Source organism: Martes martes (genome assembly GCF_963455335.1).
Source record: "Martes martes genome assembly, chromosome: 6".
In the NCBI taxonomy this organism is placed as follows: Eukaryota; Metazoa; Chordata; class Mammalia; order Carnivora; family Mustelidae; genus Martes; species Martes martes.
Window position 1 is genome coordinate 15813633 of NC_137893.1, and position 16199 is coordinate 15829831.

The window sequence follows — 16199 nt, forward strand, 5'->3', positions numbered from 1 at the left end:
TAGTTATGGCTGGTCCAGGGAGTGCCCACAGAGAATCCTATTTTCACGGCTAAAGGAAGAGAGCGGCAGAGACACGAACTGCTCCCTTTCCACACCAAACAGTCTTGTTTCTCCAAGGGGTCCAAAGAAAGCCAGACTTATCAGAAAACCACATCCAAATCCACAGCGGTGTCCTAAAGGACGGGGTGGCCCTGGACAAAAGTCTACTCAGATTCCATTCTATCTGAGTCGGAGTCTCTAGCTAAGTCTCTAGACAGAGAAAATGGTGGACAGGCCCTCCAGACTACTCAGGCCTGGTTATGAGGTTTCTTTCCTCCCCCCCTGCAGATTTGAGAGAAGGCTTGCTTCCCAAGTGTAAAAAGGTTATTCTTCTAACTTAGACGTGGTGCTTCCAGTACCAAGAGCGACCTCTTCTCAAAGCCATGGCAATGGGGCAGAACAGCTTTCAGTGTGTTCCACGTCACCAAGCGTGTGAAAAGCATCCTTCTTTTCCTCCACCTGCCCTGACACTGTGTACACTATTACACACTAAACAAAGAGTCCCTGTAGACTGGTAAACACAAGAGCTGGGGGGTCGGAGATCAACATTCTAATCCTTGTTCAGCTACGGCTTTTGGACAATGCTGAATGCTCTCGACAAAGCTATGCTTAAGGCTTTGGCTCTTTAAGTTTTAAACATTAGGGCTGGGATACTCACTTCTCAGCTTTTTAAAACAGTGTGTGGACGAAGGTGCTTGAAAAGAATTTTAGCTCTCTCGAAGATGATAGAAAAAACCAAACTCATGTTACGCTGAGTGTTTTACCCACTTTTTTCTACTAAATACGTATGTCCTCAGTGTTCCAAGAGATGATTTAATGGAGCATTTCTTACAGTTCAAAGATGCTATTTTGTAGTAGGGAATTAACTTCTAATTGTACAGCATTATATAACATTATGGACTACTTAAAATCTTTCCTAAAAGGCTAAAACAGGCCATAAAGGATATCTGGGGCCAAATCTTATGAGGCTTTCAAAGGCTCTTTTTATAGATCATTTAGGAAGATTAAAGAAACCCCCTCTACCCATGAGAGTCCCCACTCAGTCATTGTAAAGTTCCATTAAACATGAAAGAGATATTATTTTCTACTTTCCAACCACGGATTTCTGTCTCTTCATGAACTGTCTCATTGGCTATTTTACTTTTAACTTTTAAAACTTGCTTTCTTATTTATTACCTCATTTTATCTATGAATGCTATTAGGAGCCACACATAGAAATGGAAATAACAGCTCCACAGTTCCTTTGAGAAGGGGGGATAGTAAAGGTCTCACCTCTCTTTCCCTCTTCCTCTCTCTCTCTCAAATGTCAAGACTACAAAATTAGATCACTAGCAGGTCTGGTGAAGAAGCAGAGGTGGGAGTAGCCATGGTGGGGAGGGAGGAGCAGAGGGTTCACAGCAAAGGCTCTGGGGAGGAGAAATAAAGAGCGATAGGGATAAGAATAATATTTTTTTAATGTTCAGGAAATAGGAAAGGAAAAAGACCTATATATTTGGGATTAATACAATCTCTCTACATATGGGATAAAAGTCAGATAACCTTTGTAGGTGTAACCAACATCTGGGGATTCTTTTGCCTAAATAAGGTTGGAAGGACCTCTTCTCCAAAATCAGTTATTCTGGGACCAAGTTGAACAGGTCAAAGCACATGGTGTTAATGCCTCTCTCTCTCTCTCTTTTTAATAAAAGATTTTATTTTTTTATTTTTATTTTTAAACTTTTTTAAGATTTTATTTTTAAGCAATCTCTACACCCGATGTGGGGCTCAAACTCACAACCCTGAGATCAAGAGTTGCATGCTCTGTGGACCGAGCCAGCTGGACACTCCTGTATAAATGTCTCTTAAATTCTATGTCTATATCAGTGATCTTTCACAAAAGCGTTTCCATTTATAAATCCTACAAACAATTCTAAACCTGACCTGTGGAGATGATGTATGAACATGGTACAAGGATAAAATGCGCTACTTACAGGGGGAATCGATTAAGTTGAAGATGGCTGTCAAGGCGCATTGGTTAGATGGGATTCAGTTAGGCAGTGAGCAGAAAATCAGAAATGTGCTCCTGCATGGATGAAACGGGACTTACCAGTATCTCCATAAATGTTTAGATTTTTTTTTCCCCCTCAGAAATAATTCTTGCTGACAAGGAGCCGACTAACGAGTTCCACCCCTTAGGTGTGGTGAGAACCTGTATTAGCAGGTTTGCTACTGAGCAGCTCTTTTCCCATGTTAAAATTCTGCATTTGAAAAAATTGAGGATTGGAGAGAAGTCAACTACAGAACTCTAAAAATAAGAAACAGATCAAGGAAAACACATTTGAATGGCATGGACACTTCGTATTTTAAAAGAATAATGATTTTCACAGCCTTCATCGGGTAGAGTTGTTGCGTGTGGAAAAATAATTGGTTGTTCTTCATCAAGCGAAGAACTAGATAAAAGGAGTCTAAGTGTTCTGTGAAAACTGTGCTCTGGAGGAACAGGGGTGGACCCATAACAAAAGTATGTGTGGAAAATCCTGTGACAACTAATCCCTCATCTGAAGAGTCTGGCATTTTCAAGGTGGAGAGGGTAAAAAAGCCAAAGCATTCTGGTGAATTCTGGAACCCAGCGGCATTTACTTCGACCTACATGGGTGCCTCGCAGGACGTTTGGGACTTCTGTCCCCTGAGTACTCTTCCTCCTAATGCCCTTCTTCACCTTTCCTCTCCCTAATGACGTGTCACCTCAGATTTTCGGTGGATTCATTGGAAATAATCCAACTGCATTCAAAACAGTAATGCTGGGATCCCCAGGTTAAATTTTTTTCCTAATGAAATCAGTTGCCGTAGTGCACTGACTAACCTGCTTATTTCTGTGAAAGACTTCGGGTAAAACACGGCGTAGCTGAAGGGCGGCCCCTCTCAACCGGCCAATTCGGAGGAGGTTGGTGATGAGGATATGAACATCTGGTAATAACAGGCACTAACTGCTTACTGTGGGCCACATCCTGTTCTAAGAGCTCTTCATGGATTTTTAAATTCTCACACTAATCCTATGAGGTGGCTATTTATTCGTCTCATTTTAGAGTCAATGAAACACAGGCACCAATTCATAGCCTCAAACTCTGGCCCCTGGGTCAAACCTAGCCCTAAAGTTTTACTGGAAAACTCATACCCATTCATTGACGTAGTGTCTGTGGCTGCTTTAGAGCTCCAACAGCAGACCTGAGCGGTTATAAGGGAGACCTTAGGGCCCAGAAACCCTAACATTTACTTTTGGGCTCTTTATAGAAAAAGTCCACCAACCCCCAGGGTGAAGTATGGTTAATTCACCCATCATGGGGGGAAAAAAAAGGCAAGAAATAGAACTTTGACTCAAACTTTCTTAGCAAAAAATATCCTGTCTTTATCGGTCCCCTTTTGTTCAGATCTTACCCATTTCCTCTCACCAAAGTTTATCACCCAGCCTCAGAATACAACAGGGTTCACGGAGTATGCATTCAGTAATTTACTGTTTCTCTCTCAGAATGGTGAACTTCGGTAGGTGGAGAGAGTTCCAAGAAAGAAAAGAGAAAGAACAGCCCAAAGAAAGCTTTGACAGGCATGAATTTCGTGAGAGGCTGCAACATTTTTGGCAGTTTCACAGGTATTTCTTCGCAAGTACAAATGACATCATTGTTGAAATTAAAAAGAAAATTGGCCTTCTGTAGCCTACATTTGGTATCACATATTGTTTTGGTTGAGCATCCATTGATTTTTCTATTTTTACCGGGAAGTTATGTCATAACTAACTATTTTTAGTAGACAGTGTCTGGTTCTGTCATTTATGGAACTCAACATACAATTATGCCTCAGGATTTTTTTTCTGAAGCTCTAAGAATGCATGTATTTGGTGCAGAATGTACTCATCAGCAAATATTCCACTCTACTCTGAAACATTTTAGATTAAAAATCTAACCCAGGAAGTGGGTACTAACAACTCAAAGAACTTGGTATAGTCCCAGGCGGCAACATGGGTCCAGCTTTATAATATGTAAATCTGCCTTTGAAATATTCATATTTTTCATCATTCATTGAGAATGCATTAACATCTGAGCTGCTCTGGTGATTTTTACTTTATCCTTAAAAACCTATCTATAACTCAAAGTCGACTCATAACTCATTTTCCAGAGTACCTAATCGGGCCCATCAGTGGAGCCTGATTCATATGGAGTCAAATAATAATCGCGAACTTCTTTACTATCAAAGTGAACAGAAAGTAAATGCCAGAGGCAAGGCAAAGCCCATGGTTTTTCCCTAACTTTCCCCACCGTCCCCCAAACACCAGCCAACAGAGAACAGCATGGAACAGTGGCTCCCAAGTTCATGTGAATCCCTTGGGGACCTTCTACCATCCCTCTGCAGGGGCCATACCCCAGGACCTCGAAATCACAGTCTCCGGAGGTGGGGCACAGGTATCAGTACCTGTCTGGGAAGCTCCCAGACACCAGCAGACAATTGTGATTAAGGTGAAGATAGCCGGAGGGACTCGTCTGGATGGATACACCTGACCTCAGCCAGTCAGGTCGCTTCAAGTCCTGCTCCAGCTTGGGGCTGGGGGCGGGGAGTTATTAATACCAACTGGTGGATGCATGGGCACCCCCACTCTTGCTTCCAACGCAAAATTAGTGCATTGTTGCAAATACGAAGAGGATTTTTTAAACACAACGAATATGGCCCTCGGGTTCCTCTTACGTGATGATCTGTTTCAACATTCACCCCACTTCTGCGGCTTAGGAGACAAAACATCCCCGGCACCTGGCTTTGTTCATTATTTTGCAAGCCTATTTCTCCTGCATGACAAGCTTTACAAGAACCCAACAAAAAAGTCTGCCTTACCTCTACGATGCTTTTCAAGTCCTGCACGTAAGTCCTTTCGGTCTCTAGAATCTCCTGAACGACTCTATCCACATAGAGGAGCTTGGGGCTCGTGGCCGACGATTGGCCACCCGTCCTGCTCGCCCCGTGGGCTTCCATCCTCCGCGGGGCCCGGGGCGGAGTTGCTGCGCCCTGGTCCGCGCTCCGGGGCCCGGCGGGGAGGTCCCGCTGCAGCTCGCTGCTGGAAAACGGTCGGGCTGGAATCAGCTCCAGGTTTATGGCCCCGGCTTCCTTATCTTGGTGAAACAAGCCCAAGTGGCTGTTGGAGACTAAGGTCATTCTGCTGCCGAAGGAACCGTGGCTGTCCCGGGAAGAGGCGGAGGACGACGTGGAGCCGAAGCTGACCGGCCGGTCGCTGTCGGACAGCTCCATAGCCTTGGGTTCCTGGGCGCCGGGATGCCTGGCGGAGGTCTTGCCGTCGGGAGTTCCTGCTACAGCTGATGGCACTTCAGGACACAACAGGTGCACATCTGTAGTCATTAAAAAAAAAAAAAAAAAAGGCAAAAAAAAAAAGGACAAGGTAAGTAGTTTGAAATGACATCAGACCAGGTTTAGAGGAGGTGAAAACCTAGCCCAAATGCATACACGGTCCAAAGCAAAAAAGTAGTGAGTTCATGACACAAAGAAATGCAAAGGCACCCATGACCGGTCAGGTTGCCAAGTCAGAGTTCCTCAAGCATCACCTGGGAGCATGAGAGAAACGCCAAGTCTCAGGCGCCACCCCAGACCTCCCGAACTTCACTCCGCATTTTCACAAGACGCCAGCGCCGTGTGCGCACCGAGTGAACAAGAGGCCGCGTAGGCGCGGCCTCAAAGCGGGATCAGCTGGAAAGACTGCGGCCTGCAGGTCCGTCCAGATCCGCCCAATCAAAGGCTCAGCCATCAGGGCGCGAGGGCTCTGTAGCTTTAACAAGCACAAGGGAGTCTTCTGTGCTTAATACACACACTTCGTGATTCCCATGGAACCTCACGAGCACTGATCTGCATTAGAAGTATTGCACTCCCATTCCACAGAATTTGAACCTACCCTCCTGGACCCCCCACTACTTACTGGATGCTGACAAGTTCACGTTTTACTTGGATACGACGGGAAAGTAAAAGTGTTGCGTGGACAATAACTTTCTGATACTGGGCAACAAAAGCCAAACTATTAACACCCATACCTTCTTTCAAATTTTCCCTCTCAACACAACATTACTCTCAGTCTCTACTTGCAAGCCAACATCCCATTTGTGGTGCACGTGAATTTATACTATTACAGAGGATACCTGATTAACTACAACAGTCCCCACACAAAGTTAGACAACGTGGCAGTGTGAATACACAATTAAATAATGTAGAAACTCTATTATGAGAAAAATGACATATTCTTAAAGAGATAGGGCCGTTAGCATTTAGAAGTGGGCACAAGAAGAGACTAAGGGCAAAGTCAAAAGGTCATTTAATGTATGTAGCATTTAAATCTTGAAGCCCTGCGTGAAATTGAAACTCACAGAAGCCATTTTGGCGAAACACACAAAGTTCAGGTCCTCTTCATTTGCGAGGCAGGACCAAGGTTGTTTTTCCCTAATGAGACCCCACGTTTATGGAACAATATACCTTGCAATGAAGAGTGTGATGAATGAAGACGATGGCTTTGTCTTAGCTTATCTTACCACCAGGATCCATGTTTATGGGTTTTCTTAGAAAAATACAAGAGTGCAACTTATGTTTGGAAGTTTATAACAAAATACACACAATAAGAAGAATATAGATGAATGATCATTTTTCAAAAGGAACATGAATTTGGTTTGGCTCTATAATAGAGATCGTCAAACAGCTGGTAGCGATATTTCTAGAATCTAACGAATCTGTACATCAGGTCTGTATTGTGCCACATCCTGACTTTCTCTAGATAGTTTATATTCATGGCCAATATTAGTGCCAATTTATAATGCAAATAGGACAATTATAAATATAAAATAAAAGAACTAAATTGGGTCAATAAGCAGGAATGGTAAGAAATGCGTAGGAAATGAGTAATTTATCAGCATAACCACTACCACATGGTATAAACTTGCCACAAATTTTTAAAGCTTTTGCAATATTCTTTCTGCTTGCCCTATAACAACTTTATGGCCTATTAAATATGGATTGGTTATACTAGTTAAAATGCACTTGCCCTAAAAAGCCTGATCTAACTTGACTATGGCAAAAATCCAAGGACCAGCCAGGCATGTAGGTGTGCTTACAGCTTACACTTGCCCACACTTGGGACTGGCGTTAAGAAAGTCCTAGGCAGTTGAAAGTAGAAGCATACCCAGCAAGGTTTTTTTCCCCCCCTCATGATGGCATCCATCATAACCATAACCATGAGGCTGATCTCACTTTCAGAAATGGGCACTACATTGAGAGGTATATGATTATTCTTAAGCTCTCCAAGGTCCAACAAGGCAATGACTTAGTACTGAAAATAAACTGCATATACTATCCACGAAAGCCAGGGCGTCTGGAAATGTTCAGATCAACCTACTCCCCTTCCATCAGGACACACCTTCTCTCCAGTACGGAAAACTGAATTTCACAGTTATACAGCTCTTGGCACATATCCATTGTCAGGATTGGTGCAAATGAACATAATAGAGACTCATTTCTTTCCTTTTATGCCAAGATAGCCAGCCAGTACTGAGACTGAGGGATTAAAGGGGAACAAAAGTGGCCAGGCTGGGCAGCGAGGGATGATAGTGCTTTTTACACTTTCAAAGATAGGAAGAAGTAGGATATGAAACTCAGATCAACAGGGGTCCCTTCATGGAAAATAATTTTTTAAAAAAGATTTTATTTATTTATTTGACAGAGAGAGATCACAAGTAGGCAGAGAGGCAGGCAGAGAGAGAGGGGGAAGCAGGCTCCCTGCTGAGCAGAGAGCCCGATGAGGGGCTCGATCCCAGGACCCTGGAATCACGACCTGAGCTGAAGGCAGAGTTTTTAACCCACTGAGCCACCCAGGTGCCCCCATGGATGAATCTTAAATGGCAGCATGAATCTGGGCCTTGTTCCAGGTAAGCCTTCCTATATTCTAATACCAGGCCATGTATTCTAGACCACTGGGCCAGCCTCTTTTTCAGACTGCCAACCAGGCTTTTTTAAAAAATAGATTATTTAAGATATTTGGCATCTGTAATATTTAACCAAGCTAACTGCCCCAAATTAAGCACCTTCCAAAATTACCAAGGACAGAAGTGAAACATTTAATGCTAGGTCACATAATAGTATCTTAATATGAGACTACATTTGCTAATGGATCACATTTTTATGTTGATTCGTTGCTTAGAAGATAATTATAGTTTTCTCGCACGAGGAAATGGACCTCATAAAAACTGCCTAGTCTTGTTCTCACCTCCCTTGAAATAATTTAAAATTTCCACCCTGTCTGGCTTCTTCTTCTGAACACGGCACACCAGTTACTGATCTTTCTTTCCAGAGCACCCCTGGTCAACGCAGGAGCCAGTGGCCACATGTGACCATGTGAGCACTTGAAATGCCACCAGTCCAAATTGAGACGTGTCATAAGCATAAAATATATACCAGATTTCAAAGACTTAGTACGAAACAAAAAAGTACAAAACACCTCCTTAATAATTTTTACATTAGTTACACGGTAAAATAATAGGTGGGCATAATGGGTGGGAGAAAACATCTTCTTAAAATTATTTTCACTGGTTTCATTTTGCTTTTTTTAATGTTGCTACTGGAAAATTACAAATTTTATATGTGGCCTGCACTGCATTTTAGTTGTACAAGGAGGCCCTCTAGATCATTATATTGTTCTGTAAGATCTAAATTTACTTTCTTATCATGCAAACAACAGCAAATGGAGAGGTGCATACAATTCCCGGCTGTCTTTTCTTCCCTCCATTCATTAACACACCATATTGTTGAGTTAGTAAAAACAGAGCTGCAAGGCTGTCTCTACTAGATACTGGGGTAGTCATTCCCTAGACGGAAGATGCAGAGCAAACAAGCCCCTCTCTCTACCTGAGGGAAGGATGCTGACAGGCTGTATTAACATTTGGCTAACGTGATGCTTTGTTTTTCTTCTTATAACCTCTCTTCCTTCTTACCAAAACCCAAACCCTGGGCGATCTCACAGCATCCTCTGAGAACTTGCCCACCATTACTGATGGCCCCATCAGTGGGTCTTCTGACCATGAATATTCTAAAATAAGCCTGTTCAGCTGCCTGGAAGGCCTTGCTTGATCCATCTGATCCTTGGTAAACCCAGAGGTGGTGGTGCCAGAAGCCCAAGTCGAGGGTCTTCATGGACTTCAAGGTCTTGGAGTCTTCATGATTCTTGGAGCCAGAAGTACTGTCAGCCTCAACGCCGTTAACAGACAGTATTCTTTCTTGTGTCATCCTCAAGAAAAAGAAAACAATGCCTATAGAGCTCCACGTAGGTATGCCTTCCCACATTTTACTTTGTGACGGGTCTCTAAAGTCTCTAAGGTCTTTTACCAAACATTTACGAATTTAATTAAGAATTTACGAATGGATTCCCAGGCCTAGGTGAGAGAGCTTTAATTCTTTGGCTCTTCTTTGTTTGCTCCTCAAACTTCCATCATTTTAATTGCTCTCCTTCGGAATGTCACTGTCAGAATCAAAGGCAGGACGTCTTGGCTCTAACTTGTCTCAGGCTGATTTAGAGCGGAGGCGGAACTCTCCATGGCAAGTAAAGCCCAGGCTTCCGGTGACCGGGTTTACATGTTGAAGGGGGGGACAGAGGGGTCCCCTGCCGACCACTCCCTGTCGTAACCCCCAAGGGGAGCTTTACAAGGCAAAGCAGAACACTATGCACAGTGGGGGCTGACGCGTGATCAGGATTTCCAAGTTCTGCTCATTGCTATTCTAGACTTCAAATACCTACTCGGAGTTCCTTGGCTGGGCAGTCACGGAAATCAAGAGAACGTGTTGTGCTCAAGACCAATGAATATCTAAAATTATGTAGTTCCTTATCATACTGCCCGTGAATTTCTCAAAAAGGGGAAACCGACAGAAACACTAATGTATAAGCGAAAAGTTCTTCTCTCATTTAATCCAGAGCCAGTCTTAGGTAAAGCCTCAGAGTTATAGACAAATAAAGCAAATGAAAAAAAAAACTTTTTAGAGTTGAAGTTAAAAGAAATACCCATTTCTATATGTCAAAGACAATACTTGGTATTTGAGGAGAGTCGTCCTCTGCTCTATACCTCGGAGATAATGGACAGCTCAGTAAATAAAAGCCCCCAGAAAGCAACATGTATTTCTACCTCTTGGTTTTCTAAAATACCAACATGTTTCTTGCATTAATGGCAAGGCCAGGGCTGCAATTCCACCTGTTCCTTAACGCTCAGAGTCTTTACTCCTGGTAACATGATTTTTGTACTTCTCTGTAGTTCTTTGGTAATAAAGAAGTGAAAAAAAAAAAAAATCGTACTACCACATGAGTGTCTTAGTTTTGACCGAAGAACTACGGCGATGCAAGATGCTAACATTAGGGGAAGCCGGACGCAAGACGCAAAGGAACTCTGGACGATCTCAGAAACTTTTCTGTAAATTCAAAAATTTCCCAAAGTAAATAGTTTAAAAAACCATGTTCCCATAGAAGAGTCAGTTAAGTCAGTACTTGTACAAGAAGATCAAGAACGGGAAAAGATGTTTTGCAAAAACGCTCGTGTTCAAATAAGAGCCGAGAGGTTGAATGAGAGAACAAAAATGGAGATTCTTTCAAGCTCTCTAAGGTCTTTTACCAAACATTCAGGGAATTTACGAATGGATTCCCAGGCCACTGGATGGAAACTAAGGGATACAGTGGCTACTGTAGTTGATAGTTAATGCGGCTGATTTGCAAAGTGCCTCCGCTAAGTGGTGACTCTAGAATTTCTCCATTCGAGGGCACAGGCATGCCAGTTGGGTTAAAAGGGAATTCCCTTAAGGCTTTTGATACAAATGCAGCTATTTTTACCTTCACAGTCGGCTTCAACGAGTAGAGTTTCAGCTGAGTACACTTCCCAGCCTTCCCACCATACATAACAGCATGGCGGTCAAGTTCTCCTCACCAGTAGAAGAAGTAAGTGCCCCTCTGGCGGTCTGTCTCTCAAGCATTCATCATCATTCCTCCACATTCCTTCCCTTTCCACGGGAACCCAGCTGGGGCAAGGAGATTGCCTGAACCAGGAACATGGCACAGTATGGCAGAGCTGATATGGCAGAGCTGGAGAGACCATGTGGTGGGACCACATTGACAGGGAGAGAGATGTTCGAGCAGCCCTAACTGTTCTGGGGGCCTTCTGTGTGAGTGTGTCCAGCTGAGGTCCCAGCTGTGTGGCTGAGAAGCCTCCGAGGCGACCTCAGCACTGTCATGTCTGCCTGCATTTCACGAGTCCTGGATTCAGAACCCAGAGCAAATCCTCTTCTGAACTCCTGACTCACAAAACCTGGAGAGATTATAAATGATTGCCGTTGCTCCAAACCACTAGGCTTGGGAATATTTGTTGCATAGCAAGAGATAACCTGAATTATCTCTCTCTCTTTTTTTTTTTTTAAGATTTTTTAAAATTTATTTCACAGACAGAGATCACAAGTAGGCAGAGAGGCAGGCAGAGAGAGGAGGAAGCAGGTTCCCCACAGGGCAGAGAGCCCGATGTGGGGCTGGATCCCAGGACCCTGGGATCATGACCCGAGCGGAAGGCAGAGGCTTTAACCCACTGAGCCACCCAGGCGCCCCCTGAACTCTCTCTATTATGACAGATTAGCTTGGCCATAATATGCCATGGCTTTAACTTGGCATCAAAATTATCCTAAAAAAAAGAAAAAAAAACCCCAAATCAAAACAAACTAAAGCCTCAAAGTTCATTCACATGTGTCATTACTTCTTAAAATTCTTAAAATTTTATAGGGGAGAAAAAGAAACAGAGAGGGCTCAAAGTTGGACTGTGAATCAGAGACTATGGTTTCTGATTTCTAGTCCACTATCCTTTGTGCTCGGATATAGATGCCTAAAACAGTAGCGCAGAAAAGGTGCTTAGAGATCAGGAAATACACTTAAACATAAGCTCCTTGCATAAAGCACAAGGTACCAATGTGCCAAAAGCCAAAAAGGCTTACACAGTGTGTGTGTGTGTGTGTGTGTGTGTGTGTGTGTGAGAGAGAGAGAGAGAGAGAGAGAGAGAGAGAGAAAATGAGTATGTACCCAACCGTGTGTATAGAAATAGCTCAGAGGACCAGCCAGAAATTAGTTTATGACATAACACTCTCTCTTTTTGTTGGAGGGTTTGCATATGTGCCCTGGCTCTGTACCATCAAGGTTGGTACTACAGTCTTTGGGTTTCAGGTTTCCTCACGTGTAAGTTACGTGGCCAGGCTACATGATTTCCCAGGTCCCAGCCAACCTTCGGGGTGCGAATCCACCCCTAAAATAAACAGCAAGTCCTTTCCTAGCTGGAATCACAGCATATACAGTCAATGCAAAATAGCAATTTTCTTCGACATCCTACTAACGCCACGTCTTGGATACTAACATGTAATTCACTGACTCTGCCAAGGCTATTAAGAAAAATCTCTATTTTTAATGTGGATTAAAAAATCTATGCTTCAGCTTCACTTTGAATAGCACCGTCCTGTTAGTGTGGAAATACTGGTTTTAGGGCAATAACTAAAAGAGGGTAGCTATATTAAGGCTCTATCCATATCGAACACACTCAGTTCCCAAAACATTTCCGCACAGTTGAAAAGGAGGCATTAGGCTAAACAACATTTTCTGGGTGTGGGGGGTAGGCAGAAGGAGGAAGAAGAGGAGAAATTCAAGTGACTAACAATAGCACTTTGAATAAAGAAATCCATCCACAAAGTACACTGAACATTTTCTTAGAGAAAAAGAGGAAGAGAATTCCAAGTGTTAACAATAGAGATCTGAGTAAATACCTCCGTCTAGAAGGAACAATATAAAACTATTAAATGTCATGTCCTTTCAAATGCTGAAGGGTGTAGAAAATGTGGTCAAACTATGCAGTTTGGTAAAATGCATGGCTTATACATACAACGTGATCCCAATTTTGGACTTTAAAATGCCGCATTAGAAAAAAGATTGAAAGGTATAATAAAGTATTAGAACTGGTTTTACCAAGTAGGGGCACAGGTGATTTTTTTCCCTTTCATATTTATCTGTAAATGTCACTTTCCTCCACATGTGTATTGCTTTTATACTCTGAAAAAAGTTATTTAAAAAAATCAAAACCGCAACCTGAATTTGTAACAAATATTTAAACATTTTATATTAAAATAATTGATTTTTATGTTCAATGTGATTAATGGAAACGAATACCATATATCTTCTTTGAGATATATAACTATCACCTTTAAAACACTATTAAATCACTATAACTATTAAAACAATAAAAATAAAATCAGATTCCAACATGCAACAGTGCTGAGTACAACGCATGCCTCCTTTACCCTGACTATTCCTAACAAAAATATTTCTTACCAATAAATACTCAAAATGGAAATTGCATTTACTTCGTCCACTTTGGTTCCCACTAGACTTAGACTACATTTCACCACTACAGTTGCTAAACCCAAAATTTGCAAACATTTATTCCAGCAACCCCGCCCCCCCACCTCACCCCCTTGCTCAGCCTGCAGTGAACCTCAGAAAGAAAAGCACATTAAAATGCTGGGCATTCGATGCACAACGACCTGGGATTTTCCTTTTCCCTCCAGAATCACGAACATCAGCTTTCTAGATATTTCAACCTAACTTTAAGTAAAGATCAGAAACCCCAACCCAAACAAGGCAAAAACCGTTTCAGACCCCAGCTCAGACGGAGGAAAGGAAAAAAAAAATCACCTTCTGGACTAATTCCATTGTTGGATAACTTGTTTCCATAGATCGCATTCAGAGCAGAACTGTTGTAACATATCCCAGCTAGCTGAGGTCCTTGCGCGGAGGAGAAGAGCCCCTGGGACCGGTTCTCCCCTCGGCGGACCATCTCCGGCTGCTCCAAGAGGGAAGGCACGAGTTTGTCCCCGCAAGAGCATGGATCCTTTGGGGACATTCACGTGGGCACCTACCTGTGCTCTCCCCAGGCTGAGCCGCATCGCCTGCCTTCAGCTGATGCGGTGACCTCACCGGCAGCTCAGTCAGGTAAAACAAGAAGCCTTTACTAGTCCGTGCAGCTCCTTCCGTAGAAATATTGCATGAGTCAGCTTTTATCTCTCAAAACCCAACACACAAAGGCTTTACAAAAACCTGATTTGCAACTTTCTCACTGCCTTTTCCCCCCTGGTGTGCAGACCACAGACTTCAGCATCACCGAGAGCCTTAAATGAAACATGACATCATTCAATTGAGAAACGGGACAATAGACACCACTGTGGGTAACTTGAAAATGCACACTTCGCTGAGCACCACCCTGGGCCTGCCATTCTTTTGTGAACATCAAATACAACCCGCGCTCGCCTAAAGCTGCTTGGGCTTTACCTTCCTGGCGCTGGCCACCATTCTCATTAAATTCCACAAAAGCAGCAAGATCTGGGGAGCGCTGATATTTTCAAGTTCACTTCCTGAATTATAAGTATGTTTCAAAGTAAACGGACACATCTCTAACTTGAGTTTTAAAGTGAAGTTGGTGGCAGCAGATTACACAGTTGGAGGAAGCCTGGCACTTTGTTTCCTTTAACGAGGTATTTAATACAGTTTTAAGTAGGCGAAGTTAAACATGAATATAGTTAAGCTTGATTTTTTTAAAAGACCGCGTTTAAAAATCCAACTAAAGAAAAACACCTAAAAAGTAAACTCGTAGGCATTTCTTAGAAAAACAGTCAAATTCCGTGATCTTATAATTCATAAATACGCAGTAGGAAAGACAGAATGTATGAACTCCAACACTTTAGTGACTTCCAAGAGACTTCCAAATTATTTTGGATTTCGATCTCCTTAAGGCCACATGTCCTTGAAACGCTATATGTATTTTTATAGAAAGACTCAAAATGTTCATATTTGAAAAAGATACTGAGTTCTTTAGATGAAGGGTCTTCAAAAGTACAAAATGTTACTGAAAACGGAAATGACGGCACCATGGAGTTAAAACTCAAATTATGGATTATGCCCATGTATAGACACGGAAATCTAAACTCTTTCAAAGGATCAAAGTCCTTTAAATAGACATTTCACTTAAAGCATTCGTTGGTGGTTATGGAAAATAACATTAGCTGATCATCTTTAATATAGCTATTCCTCTCATACCTATTAAGTGATTTCAAACTAACAACATAATAGGATAATTATCTTGAATGCCTATTTCCTCTCCAATAAGGCTGAACATATACAAGACCACTTAAGTAAGCCATTTTGATGGAAATTGATCAGCCCGTTCGGAAGACAACTCTTGGAATGGTTTCTCGCCCACAAAATTCACTGGTTTGATGGAAATTACTGTATACAGATGCTGGCACGGAGTTTGTGGGGCAGGGTCCTTCCCTGGGCTGGGGCGAGGGGGACTCTCTTAAGCCTCCAAACCGACCTCCATGGCATTCTCTCTTGCCCCCCAAACGACCTCCCCTAGACTCACACCCAAGACCTCTGTTTTTGCTTAGCTAAGAGTCAGCTCAAATCTTAGCAAGCTTCACCGAGTCTTCCACAGTCACTCCAGCCCCCTGTGCCTTCCACTCGTTAAATGGCTCTGTGGTACCCGTAGAGCCTCATGCGGTCTCCTATTTAATTATTGTCTAATCGCCTTGCTTCTCCCAGGATTGTCAGCCTGGGGAGCAGGGAACCTTCCTCTCCTGTAGATTTGATCTTCATGTGGAAGAAACCAAGAGCTAAATTCTTAGATACGGTAGGATATACAGAGGCTCCTGGTGGGAGCTCCTTGGAGCCTGCTGAGGCTCCTTGACTCATTTCTTTTGGGTCCACATTTTCACATCCCAAGTTATCATTTTTAGTTTCCATTTTCCACTAAAGTATTATTGTACTTGGATTTTTTTTTTTTTTTTGGCCAAGAAACATTTTTTAAAAGATTTTTTTAATGTCTTTTTGCAAGAGAGAGAGAGAGATAATATGAATTGGGGAGGGCCAGAGGGAAATGGAGAAGATGACTCGCCGCTGAGCAGAGAGCCCGATTCGGGGCTCGATCCCAGGACCTTGAGATCATGACCTGAGCCGAAGGCAGACACTTAACCCACTGAGCCACCCAGGCACCTGGCCAAGAAACATTTCTTAGAAGCCACTTCTGAAAGATGCTACGTAC

General features: G+C 42.8%; 1 protein-coding gene across 1 annotated transcript in view; it reads right to left on the bottom strand.

The window, feature by feature from the left end:
- The window catches only part of PLEKHG1 (pleckstrin homology and RhoGEF domain containing G1), a 128033-nt gene that overhangs the window by 84094 nt on the left and 27740 nt on the right, over nt 1-16199 (bottom strand). Inside the window, exon 2 of the mRNA XM_080805229.1 lies at nt 4897-5405. Coding sequence (XP_080661355.1) covers nt 4897-5405 — 509 coding nt within the window. The remainder of the gene's footprint in view (nt 1-4896; nt 5406-16199) is intronic.